At 43.7% G+C, this 13060-nt stretch overlaps 1 protein-coding gene across 6 annotated transcripts in view; it reads left to right on the plus strand.

Annotated features, from left to right (window-relative positions):
- The first annotated feature begins 1513 nt into the window (after nt 1-1513).
- Nucleotides 1514-13060, plus strand: part of FN1 (fibronectin 1) — a 65686-nt gene continuing 54139 nt past the window's right edge. For all 6 annotated transcript variants that reach the window (XM_080798856.1, XM_080798857.1, XM_080798858.1 and 3 more), the window contains exons 1-8: nt 1514-1908; nt 2894-3022; nt 3943-4080; nt 5457-5588; nt 6744-6881; nt 9053-9211; nt 11347-11538; nt 12332-12511. In XM_080798856.1, coding sequence (XP_080654982.1) covers nt 1761-1908; nt 2894-3022; nt 3943-4080; nt 5457-5588; nt 6744-6881; nt 9053-9211; nt 11347-11538; nt 12332-12511 — 1216 coding nt within the window. In that variant the 5' untranslated portion in view covers nt 1514-1760. The remainder of the gene's footprint in view (nt 1909-2893; nt 3023-3942; nt 4081-5456; nt 5589-6743; nt 6882-9052; nt 9212-11346; nt 11539-12331; nt 12512-13060) is intronic.

Genomic DNA, 13060 nt, shown 5'->3' on the forward strand with positions numbered 1-13060 from the left:
TGGAGGTGGAACTTTTGGAGAAAACAAGTACATGCAGAAATAAACATTTTGCTAGCAGCTTTCATAGGTTCTAAAGGAAACAAGAGGTCTGTACCACTAACATAACTGGAAGACAGAGTTTTGAGTTGGGGTCTGGTGGAAGTCGCGGAAGGAAATTGTGGAGTCGTCCTCTTGAAGATCTCTTAAAGTGTGACTTGTGTTTGTCTGAAAACAGACTGATGTGACGAGTTGCTAAATGTTCTGAGTCTGCTCAGATTCCCTTTCAAGCCCCTGCATTTAGAGGGAAAGAGGGAGAAACCTTAAATGGGAACTTTCCACATTCTTGGAATACAAAACAATTGAAGTATCAAAAAAAAAAAAAATTGGCAGCAGGGGCTGGGGGAAGGGCATTGTGATGAAACTGATGTCTACCAAATGAAAATGCCACATAAAAGCAAGGAAGGGACTATGGGAAGGAAGGCTGTAAATGGTCTTTTCTCAGCTTTTAGTGAGTCAACAAGATCCCTGCTCTGTGTGTCACGGGAATGGTGACCGTGGGCAACGACATGAAGACCTTTCTCTACGGCCGGCCCAACTTTCCAGGTTTCAGATCGTCCACGACTGATTGTGCTTTGAGTGGAAACAGGCAGTCCATCCTGAGGAAAGTCTCCCGCACATTTTAAAAAGCAAACTGCTGCTTTGTCCTTCCAAAAAGAAAACCCGTTCCTTGAATTTCCCCCAGATCCTCCAAGCACCCCCGCAGAACTTAGTAGAAGCTCATTAAAGAGACTTAGTAGAAGTTCATGAAAAAAAAAAAAAAATCGCTTTCCTCCCTGTTCCCCAACCAGCCCTTCCTCGGAGCCGGGGAGGTACAGTGTTCAGAAGGGGAGAGGTCTGGAAAGGGAAGCTGTGAAGGCAGAGAAAGTGAGTCCCAAATCTGTGCACATTAGACCAAAGAAAAGGAGCAGGAGGAGAGCCAGCCTCGCCCTGGGACTGCGAAGTCTACATTCCTACAGCTGCAAGGTGGTGGCTACTTTATGGTTTTTCCTCCCCCCCCCCCCCTCAAAACACTCCAGTGAGCAGACTTTTTCCCCCCCAGAGGTGACGCAATTCCTCAACTGCCCTAGCCCCCAGTAAAAAAGGAAAGGAAAGGAAAACCGGGGGCGGGGGGGTGTCTCGCAAACCCCTTCGCCTCGCACAACTCCAGCCCCTCCCTTTCCTCCCAGTCTACCCCTTTCCAGCCGCTTCCCATCCCTCCCCCTCGGCCCCAAGAAAGTTTGACGACCGCAAAGGAAACCGAAAAAAAGTTCTCCAGCCCCAATCCTGGCGGGCGATCAGCATCTCTTTTGTTCGCGGCGAACCCACAGTCCCCCTGACGTCACCCGGAGCCCGGGCCAATCCGCGCGCGGTCGGCGGCGGCGGCGGCGGCCCGAGGGTGGGGGGAGCCGGGCCGTCCCTCCTCCGCGGCGCCCAGGGCCTCGCGGGGGGCGGGAGGGGACCGTCCCATATAAACCCCGGCGCTCGGGGCTGTGCCGCCCGCGCCGGCTGCGCTCTGCAGGGGGAAGAGAGGGAGCCCCAGGCGCGAGCGCGGGAGAGGGGACCGGCAGCCACAACTTCCCTCGTCCTCTTCCTCTCTGTCCCTCCAGCCGTCCCCTTCCCCGTCCCCTGGCCCCTGCTTTCTTGGGGGCATCAACTCGAGTCTCCCCGCAGGTTGCAAAGGGAGCCAAACTTGGTGGCAACTTGCCTTCTGGTGAGGGTGTCTCTCCCCGCACCGTCTCAAGATGCTCAGGGGTCCGGGGCCCCGGCTGCTGCTGCTGGCCGTCCTGTCCCTGGGGACAGCGGTGCCCTCCACCGGAGCCTCGAAGAGCAAAAGGCAGGCTCAGCAAATCGTTCAGCCCCAGAGCCCGGTGGCTGTCAGCCAGAGCAAGCGTGAGTACTGACCGCGGGCTGAAACAGGCTGTCGCGGGGATGGGACCTGAGGCCAACCAAAGTTGGGCTGAAGTTTTGAGCGCGCGCGTGTGCGGCGTGTGTGCACGCCTTAATGAAAGCAACCGGCTCAGGACACAAAAGGCTCGTGGCTGGAGCAGGCTAGTTTCGAGGGCCTTAGAATAAACGCAGGCCTGGGAGGACAGGGGTTTTGCGATGTCCCGCAGCGCTCTTGTCAACTCTGCTTATTCAAGTCGTCCTCCTATGCATTCATCCAAGCTTACTTGAAAGAGGGAAATTATGTATGCCTTCAAACTTTCCATTTGGGATTAGTGCGGCTCTTAAGTCTCGGATTTTCTTTGTTACTAAATGATTGGTTAATCATTTAGTTTTTTTTTTTTTTTTTTAAATGGGGGTGGGAGGAGGGTGGCTAGATAGCTCTGTGGTTCCTAACTAACTTGAAGAGATGTAATTGGTTCACAGTGCTTCAGGCCTTTCAGGATACTTCTCCAAGAACAGAGATCGGAATTCCTCTTCCAGTTTTGCAAAGACACACCCTCCCTTAGCCTTGGCTAAAGGAAACTGCTTAAAGTCCGTTTTGATTTCTTCTTCCCCCTCCCAAAGCATTGAAGGTCCTTGCATATTTTAAAAAGTAATCCAGGTATCTGCTTTTCAAAATGTTTCTGTTCCTTTGATGTAGACCCCTGGCCAGATAGAAATGACATCATTGTAAATAATATTTATCTAAGTTAAAAGGAAAAAAAAAAAGGAATACCTAAATATCTATGCATACACTTGTGATTAACTCTTCAGGTAGCTAATTTCTGTATGTTTTTGCGGGATACTGTTTTTAATTCTGATGTTCTCATGATTAAGTTATTTTTCTAGGTTTGTTGCTTAGTCTCATCGATTTAGTTGTGCACGAAAATTCCATACTTTGGAAAAAGGAGATGCAGATGTAATTACTTTTCTCTTCAATCACTTATAGCTGGTTGTTACGACAATGGGAAACACTATCAGATAAACCAACAGTGGGAGCGGACCTACCTGGGAAATGCCTTGGTTTGTACCTGTTACGGAGGGAGCCGAGGCTTTAACTGCGAGAGCAAACCTGAACGTAAGTGGTGGGAGCCTGGCAGTTAGTATCTTTGAATGTATGGAGAACTGGTGCCTGATAATTAAACTTAGCACTAGTTATAAATTTTCCCAATAGAATTATCTGTCATTTCCTTTTTAAAAACTGTTAATAAGTTCTTCTATTCGCCTTCCACATGTTACTTCTACCTTTAAAACCGAAGAGCCAGTGTGTCCCAAAGTAGTTCCCAGAGTCTTCTTTTTGTTTTATTGTCCCAAAGCCGTTGATGAGAAAATGGAAAATTTCGTGTTCTCCCTCCAAAAAAATTGCTTATAAAATTTTAATTTATTAGAAAGGAATTTCAGATCTTAAACTGTAAGATTATGGGCCAGGAAAACTCTTTGGGTACTAAACTGTGAAGTGATTTGTCAGCTGCAAAGAAAACCACTAACCACTTACTTCAAAGTGCCCGTTCTTTTAGGACCATTGTTCTGTTTCTCTTGTAATTACAGCAACTCCTCCAGAGAAGCCCTGATGAGGCTAGAATGGAAATAGTAGCATTAAGAAATGACAGTGCCTGGTGGGCAGTGGGGCTCTTCAAATTGTTTGCTTTTCATGTGGACCTTGGTCTGACCATCTGAGTCAGAGATCAGAATCTGAAACCTTCCTTCACAGGCTAGCCAGTCCTAAAGTTGGACTTAATATGGCTTTTTCCTAAGGGCCTGAGAATCCTTTACAATAGAAATTCATTTACCAAAAAAGTGAGAACTGGTCAAAACTCAAAAGCTGAGCTTTGTTAAAGCCTGGGGTAGAATCCAGATCTCCCGTTTAAGTTAGTTACATACTTGGTGGTACCATGCTGCCCAGAATGGAAGACTGTGAGTGTTCCTTTGGAAGGGACTAATGGGATAGAAAAGCTTTTACATACTTGAGGCTCACATGGACTTTCCTTGTCTCCTCAGCTGAAGAGACTTGCTTTGACAAGTACACGGGGAACACCTACCGAGTGGGGGACACTTACGAGCGACCTAAAGACTCCATGATCTGGGACTGTACCTGTATTGGAGCCGGGCGAGGGCGAATAAGCTGCACCATTGCAAGTAAGAAAGACATTCTGTGAGCTGATGCTAAGATAGCGTATATGTGAATTTCTCCATCGCCTTTGCTGTCACTTTCTGTTATGCGTGACTGGTTCACGCCCAGGGGACCAGTTGCTCTTCTGTGGTCACCCAGCTAGTCCCTGTGCTTCTGGAAGATGGTTCTGTGCACAGGGGGAAGCAGTCTGTGTGGAGTTAGGAGTACCAAGGGATCGCTTGAGTTCCATTTCAGTAAGAAATGTTCCGAGGAGTTGTCCGTTTTATATTACCTCGTTTTATATGTAATATAAATTTATATTTATATTACATTATTTATAATCAAGTCAGACTGATTAAGTGATATGTGCAGTAATTAGGAAGATGGTCTGGAAGAGTGAATTAGCCATTGTGTGGTCGGCTCTTGCTTGTGAGTGAGAGACCTGTTGCCATCTCATGGATATAGTCTGGTTTCTTTGAAACCTATAGTTTTTACCCAGGAAGCTAATCTCTCTGTCCTCAGGGGAAATATGGAATGATTAGCCTACTAGTGTTTCCAAGGACCTTTGGGCACTGTGCTGACTCTCATCAGTTCTAGTTTAGTCAAGGCAACTTTCCACTGTGATTCACTGGATTACCAATGGATTCCATGAACAAAGCATTTCGTTTGTTTAATCTACCCTTTAAGTGTAAGTTACTTGAAAGGCTTCTGTCCAAAAGAACAAAGTAGTCCCTTGTGAACAGACCCAATCAGCTTTTCCCATATTTAACATTAGGGTTTATTCAAGTGTGTTGGCAGCCTGAAGAGTCCGTGGTCCATGGTGTTTATAGTCTCGTGGGCATTCAGCCTTTGGATGTGCCACTGTGTTAAACAGCTTAGAAGAGTACCCAGATCTCCTTACCTGAGAGGGAGATGTCTGTTTGATTTCTACCAATATGACATTTTTAACCTTTGGTAAAATATGGGCTCTCCCATCCCAGAAGGCTGGAAAGCTATGCCTGATGTGAGGCGGCCTTTGCATTCAGTCAGGCTCAACCTGCTGTGACTGTGGAGAGGGGATGCCTGCCAGCCTTTCTTTTCTGCTGCTTTAGGACCCAATTTCCTGTGATCTCTCCGAGGAACCAGGATTTATGACCTCTTGCTTTGCCATTCAGTTTTCTGTGTGATTTCCCATCGTGCTTAAACAAGACATTTAATTGAATGACCCAAAATGACCAGCCCTATTAACTTTTCCCCTGCCTCTGATGGGAAGGCTGTCCTCTGTGTGCTCACTTTGTCTAACCCAAGTACCTGCTTAGTACATGGCTGGAACATGAGACCTTTTCTTTACTTTTCTTTCTCCTTTTTTTTTTTTTAATATTCTCTGTCTCTGTCTCTAACATTTGCTTTTTGTCTTGAACAGATCGTTGCCACGAAGGCGGACAGTCCTACAAGATTGGGGACACCTGGAGGAGACCACATGAGACTGGTGGTTACATGCTGGAGTGTGTGTGTCTTGGCAATGGGAAAGGAGAATGGACCTGCAAGCCTGTAGGTGTGTGTCTCTGAGAGACGAGTGAGAGGTGGGGAGGCACAGTCACAGTGCTGGGTCAACCGAAAGCCACGTGGCCACAAGATCCAGATTCCAATTCAAAAAAGAATGAAATGGAAATTTTCAAATACTGAAATAGTTTATAATCCTGAAGGATTAGGATTCTTCATATTCCTGAAGTCCCGAAGGAATCAGATCAGAAAGTACTAAGCACTGATGGAAGTCTTAATTTTGTTTCAAAAGCACAAGATAGAACTGAAAGATTTAGGAAAAAGTCATTTTTTTTGTCTGATATCTGGTCTCAGATTTCCCCTTGCTCAAGATGTAAATTATTTGAAAGAAAAAACAATGGTGCTTAAAAAAAAAAAATATATATATATATATATTTATCTGAGAGAGAGAGAGTGTGTGAGAACGGGGGTTGGGAGGAAGGGCAGAGGGAGAGGCAGATGCCCCACTGAGCAGGAAGCCTGTTGCAGGACTTGATCCCAGGACCCTGGGATCATGATCTGAGCTCAAGGCAGATGCTTAATCGACTGAGCCACCCAGGAGCCCACAGTGGTGCTTTTGACATATTTCTTTCTTAAACAATGCTGTGTGTTCTCTGTCACACCTTAGGGATTTTTTCTTCACAATGAAAATTTTTGAGCTGCTTTAGTTGAATTCTATAAATACAAATCTGAGTTTCTGTCTATAACTTTTACTGTGTTTACTTCTTGTTTGTGAATTCAAAGGCTTTAGTTTTGCTTTATGTTGTAGCTGTTTTTCCAGAAATCAAAGTTTCGACAGCTTTGTCTTTTTTTTAACGCATTTATAATTAAGATTAGAATTGTGCACAGTCTCCCACAGACGAACACATACGTACATCGTTTGCACCCCAGTAATGGTGTGAACAGTGGTCCTAGCTGAATGTACCCAGTCCGTGTACTTATTAGGAGAACAGGAATTCTGCCTGCCAGCTTGGCTTGATCTTTCTTTCACTTTGGTTACTTACTGTGTGCTTAGTTACAGGGCGTGCCTTTCTTTTTGAACAGAGTACCACTTAAAAAAAAATGCGGCTGGATTTTTGCTTACACGATACACTTTAAATTACAAGGAGACTGCACAATTCAAAATAACTATTTTTTTTTCCTGTTTTTCATCCAAATTTCCCTGCAGCTGAGAAATGTTTTGATCACGCTGCTGGGACTTCCTATGTCGTTGGAGAGACCTGGGAAAAGCCATATCAAGGCTGGATGATGGTGGATTGTACTTGTCTGGGAGAAGGCAGTGGACGTATCACCTGTACTTCTAGAAGTATGTTTTAGCTCTTTATGCTCAAGATGAGGCCAGGTATTGTTTTCTGGATTCCTAGAGAGACTTGTAATGTGGTGTCACTTGGCACACACCTGATACACCAGCAGGTTTTGGTAACATTTGGACGTCAAGAAAAATCCACAATCAATTTATTCTGCTTCTTCAAAGAAAAGACCTTTAATAAGGTCTTAGGCTATCAGCTGCTAAGAAAGAACCCAAATAGTCATTCAAAGGCCAAATGTGCTGTGGACCTGAAGATTAGTTGCAAATGTTTGATCTAAAGTATCACTGAGCTCTTTTCCAAGTATTAAGAGCAAAGAAATAATTAAAATAACATGCAAAGACCTCTTTGGGTATGTCGATACTATTGACATAGAATGGGGCAAAGCTCTGAAGTCTTAGGTCTCCTTCTATGTTTGAAATTTAAATAAGGCATATGCATCGACAAAATTGATAAAAATAAAAAGTACTTATAGGTTAAAATTATGTGACTACCTGGGGCTAAAGACAGTGTCTCTTACCCAAAGCTCCGATATAGGCATATTAGTGCCATAAAGAAGCTGGCTTCTGGTACCTCTTCTGTTCCTTCCAAATCTGCCTCTAGGCCCATGTTGCTTTGGGGACCCAAGGCTCCTTTTTTGAACTTTCAAACCAACAGCAAATATAGAATTTATTGAAGCAAAACAGCCATTAACAATTGGTGTTATAAATAAATCCTAAATCAAATCTAAATACATTGAACCTATTTTCTTTATCGAGTTTAAAGTATATAACCATCTTAAAAGGTTCATCATCCAAATTTGAGTTCTTTGCTAATAAAAAAAAAATAAGTCTTTCACAGAAAGTGATAATAATTCTGACAGAGTCTTTCCCAGAAACTTGCTGGTTCATTAGATCTTTTGCATTTAAAATGTTATTATGATCGTCAGACTTTCAAGACCTTGGTGGCAATGACTCAAACCCTCATCTATTATTCAAAGCTCTTCTAATAACAAGTTTGAGAAACGTTCCTCAAAGCAAAGTCATTCATTCCTTGAAATTTTGTAAGTCCCCACTGTGTACAAGACTGTATAGGACCACAAAACTGAACTGGACATTAGCCCAGCCTCCAAAGAGCACTTAGTAAGTCGGTCAGGGAGATGAGAAAGGCTTAGATATATTCATCTCCCACAAGGTCCGGTATTAAGGGATGAATACTGAAAATGTGCTATGGGGGTTCAGTGAAGACCATCCTTTTAGTTGGGGATTTGGGGAAAAGCTGTAAGCAGCCATAATATCTTCATCCAGATCTCCCTTCTGGTGATAGATCAATGTGGGTGTGTATTTGTGTAGACTTACTTCAACCGTCTAATTATTTTCTTTCATCCAGGGCAGTGACTTTCTGATTTATGCACAAATCAGATCCTGCCTTCGCTCATGGTAGCATATGGGCAAAACTGGATCATGACTGAAACAATCTATTTGCCAGATAATTGAACACATAGACTGATGGCAGTTTAGTTTTTTCCATTCCACTGAGCAATCTAAAAGAAACCATTTTATTGGTGATTTTAAGTAGGTGTGTGTTGAGAAAGGAGAGAAGAGAACATTTTAGTCAAAGAAGTGGTAGTCTCCTGAATTTTCTTACATAGCAAATGAAGAAAGAGGTGCTGTTATCTTTTTGTAGCTTCTTTAGGGAATTGGGGGAGACCTTTTGAAACCTAATTGCCTCTATTGTTTCTTATTTTCTAAGGAGGGACCCCTGTTGAAAGGACAGTCATATGCAGTAATTACCAAGAGATATCGGGAGAGCCTGGGAAGGAAAGAGAGGGAAAAATAGAAAGCCAAAGAATGAATTTGATCAAAGGACAATGTGAAAACATTTTTTTTTTAAATTAACAAATGAAAGATGACGAAAAAGTATTTTGGCAAACAGAGAAGTGGAACAAGACTAAATCATGCAAAATCACACATCTCCCTTTCTGCAGAAACGAATGGGATCCTGTGACACCAGAGCCCCATATAATCATATCACCAAAATATAGCTCACCAAACTTTAAACCATGACCTTCTTCTTTTAGGGTCGACCCTGGTGCCTCCCCTCCTACCCCCCCAACCCTCCACCCCACCCCCCCATCCCCCCACCCCGCTTGACCTGACTTGCATATTTAAATGCTTCCTTTCTGAAACAGACCGATGCAATGATCAGGACACCAGGACATCCTACCGAATTGGAGATACGTGGAGCAAGAAGGATAATCGGGGGAACCTTCTCCAGTGCATCTGCACGGGCAACGGCCGAGGGGAGTGGAAGTGCGAACGCCACGCGTCTGTGCAGACGACATCCACCGGTGAGGCGCGGAGCTAGCGGGGCCGGAAACAGGAAGTCATTTCAAAACGTATTTCTCCGAATCCATCTTTCCTTTGACCTGCCATTTGAGGATGAGTTGCTGGGTTTCTGCCAATCATCTGAGTTCATTTACAGATGTTGGTTGTTAAGACTTTGTTTAGTATCAGTTTTTAAATTTAAATAAAAATTAGAAGAAACGTCTTGGGAGGGTGGAAGCAGTTTTAGCCCCAAGAGAGTAAACAGACCTTTAAGGAAATGCTGATATTATGAAACCTACACAATTTCTATGGAGATAAATATTCACCCATACACATTCCCATGCAGATGCATTTTTAATACCTAAAGGGGATTTTAATGGAAATGAAGGAATTATGATGAGTTACATGACTACATGATTCCTCTGCTAGGACAAGGGAAAAAAGTACATTTGTTCTTTTTCAAAATGGAATATATTTCCTTGTCCTGACATTCAGCTCTCTTTGCAGCGGTAACAATCCTTTATGTGTGGTTTCCATGCTCCAGCAGATTTTGTTGCATTCCATAAAATAACGCACAATCATTTTCTTCATGTATTGGCATTCACAATTTGAGAAATTCAGAGGAGGCCTAGAGATGAGAATGAATGACACACTGTCAAAGCATTTAGGACAAAAAAAAAAGAAGTTTTTATTACTTCTAGTGCAAGAATAAGATCTTTGCATTGTAGCCTGTTTTGTAAGAGTCTGGAGACAGAAATACGACAATCGAAGGTGTGTACTTGTTACCATTCCTAATACGTTCTCATCACGTTTTCACTACATTATGTACTAGCATTGTTGCTTAGCGCTTTATCAGTCAGTCATTTAGCTAAAAATATTAATTATTTATTTAGATTTTTCTCCTTTTGATGAGTTTTCATCTTGTTCTGAGCACTTTTGAAGGCGAACAAGATTAGATTTGATAGTCTCTAGGAGTTATTTGATTATTATCAGTGAAATTACTGCCAAAGAAAGAAACAAATACAACTATCAATCTCCTGAAATAGGTTTAGAGGATAGTTGGGGTTTGACAGGGTAAAGATTGAATAAATGTTGTCTATTTCTATTAATATTATGAATAGTGTACGGGAAAGTTTCAATTATTCAAAAAGTTTGATAAACACTGGGATAAAAAAAAAAATGGAACGTCCTCCTGTAGGATCTTTACATTCTCTTGCATTGTACCTCTTCAGTGGCGTATATTAATACAAATGCCATCTCCCCCATGTGTGTGGCCTTGGGACCTGTTATCTGTGAAGTGTCTTTGGGTTCTCGTGTTGAGCAACACTTAGATAGATGGTGAATTCAGTCTACCCATTATCCTGGCGTCAGTTCTGACTCTTCTTCTGCAGGCCTGGCCTTTGGAAGAACAGATTTCCAAAAGTTTAAATTAAAAATCAACATATTTTGTTGTCTTCCTCTGAAAGGAAAGCTATGTTAAGAGGACTGATTGGTTTTAGAAACACACAAACAAATTCCCAAATAATCCTGGGGAGAAACAAAATGTGGAAGGAGGGGCAACTTCTAGAGAATTCCAGGGTATTCTCTGATGAGCTCAGAGTTAAACAGATTGACCATGGGTCTCATACAGGGTGGTGGGCACTTCTCAAAAACAATATTGAGAAGAGAAATGTTCAGTGATATTGAACTTCTGGGAGCTGCTAAGAGATGGAGGGTGAGGAGAAGGGAGAGGCATGAAGACAGCACAGGGTACGTGAGGGAATGGGGAGATGAGGCACAGAGCAAAGAAGGAAGTGGAAGGAACTTAGTGGTGGAGGATTATGAAGGAAAGGACCATGAGCTTCCTGGAGTGAGTGAGGAACTGTTGAGGGCATCTGCTCTGTTGAGTGACAGGATAATGTCTGGGATTTAGAAATGTAATCCCAATAGCTCCAGATGAGCTGGAAGATGGCGACCATTTGGCGGACTCCTACAGATTATTTCCTAGGCTGAGTGTAGAAGCTAATGCAGAAAGGGAGGGGCATTTCTTTCCAGTTCCAGGGCAGTAACACCATGGATTTCAGAGTGATCTATGTGGGACCCTGAGGATCCCAAGTCCAGAAGAGGTTATTTGTTTTCTCTTATCCAGGTTTATGACTGTCCTTTCTCACGCTCCTAGGATCTGGCCCATTCACAGATGTCCGAACGGCCATTTACCAGCCCCAGCCTCACCCCCAACCTGCTCAGTACGGCCACTGTGTCACAGACAGTGGTGTGGTTTACTCTGTGGGGATGCAGTGGCTGAAGACACAAGGAAATAAGCAAATGCTTTGCACTTGCCTGGGCAATGGAGTCAGCTGCCAAGAGACAGGTCTGCATTGACTTTTCAAAAAATAGTACTGATAACTTCTTAATACTTAATTTTTGCAAGGCAATACATTCATCTACCAAAAAAGAAAGAAAGAGAGAAAGAGAGAAACACTAAAACAAACCGGAAAAGCTTATAATCTTTCCACCCTGTGATAACAACCAGGGTTGGCATTTCATATATTTTCTTCTAATCTTTTTAATCTATGTAGTTTCTTTCCTGTAGTGGGAATTCAGCTGCTATGTATTATCTTTTTTTGTCTAAAATGTTGTTACAAGAGGGTTGCCTTCTGAATAGCAAATCAGCCGTGTTTTAGACTCTAAATCACCAATTTCTGGAGCTTCTCAGTGTAAACTTCCCTCAACAACCTAATGCATTTTCTCTGGGCTACAACGTGGTAGTAATGATAACAGGAGCAATCGGGACACTTGACTTTTCCCCTAGAAGAACCTCGTGTGTTAATTATTAAGGCACCAACAGTGTCGTCTGTATCCCTCCAGTATACCTTAAGCAGCATTCTTAATGAACCTGTATTAACATACCTTTACAAATGGGGAAACTGAGGCACGACAGCAGAGGTGGCAACAAAGGACATGGGCAAAAGGACTCAGGCATCCCTCTAGGCGCAAAGGTTAGGGTTCCTGCGTAACAAGTTTTGACTGACATTAACTAGGTGGTGAGCTCTACTAGCAGCCTGAGGGCACACGCTCCGTCTCAATTAAGCTAGAAAGAAGCAGCTCCTGGTGGGAGATAAATGCAGCCTTATTTACCGAGAGCCTTTTGGTTATGCTTGTAGCCGTCACCCAGACTTACGGTGGCAATTCCAATGGGGAGCCGTGTGTCCTACCGTTCACCTACAACGGTAGAACGTTCTACTCCTGCACCACGGAAGGGCGACAGGACGGCCACCTGTGGTGCAGCACCACCTCCAATTACGAGCAAGACCAGAAATACTCCTTCTGCACAGACCACACCGGTGAGTCTCCCCAGGGGGAAACAGAGCAGTGAGAAAAAGCCATTTCTCCTGTTTCCATTGGCCAGGCTTCTAGCCGTTCATCTTGAGGCTGCCGAAGATGTAGTGCTTTTGTTCCGTCTGGACCCAAGAGACATGAAGCTAACTTAGCCACTGAAGACCCTTCCGGGTTCTCCAGTCCTCCTGGGAAGTGACACCCAGGGGAAACCCCTCCAGTTCAATTCTTTTTGACACAGTTGGGATTCTGATGTGATTAAAGATACGGTATATTAAAATCCATAGGCGATCCCACAGGGCTGAAGATTACACAGGATGGACGCCTCAGAGCCTCTGCTGCTCTTCTGGTTTAAAACTATGTTTTATTCCCAGCAACCGTTTGATCTTTTCTCTTTGGGCTGGGAAAACGAGAGTGGAACTGGATTTAAGTCTATTTCGAAGGTAGAAGGAGGGCAGCCTGCAGCTCTGTGATCAGGCATTCTTGATTTGGGGGGTGGATTCCCTATGAATTAGCTCCAGAACCCCGGCTGGCTCAGAGCCTCCCTGTCCTTGCGC

This window comes from Martes martes, assembly GCF_963455335.1.
Source record: "Martes martes genome assembly, chromosome: 3".
In the NCBI taxonomy this organism is placed as follows: Eukaryota; Metazoa; Chordata; class Mammalia; order Carnivora; family Mustelidae; genus Martes; species Martes martes.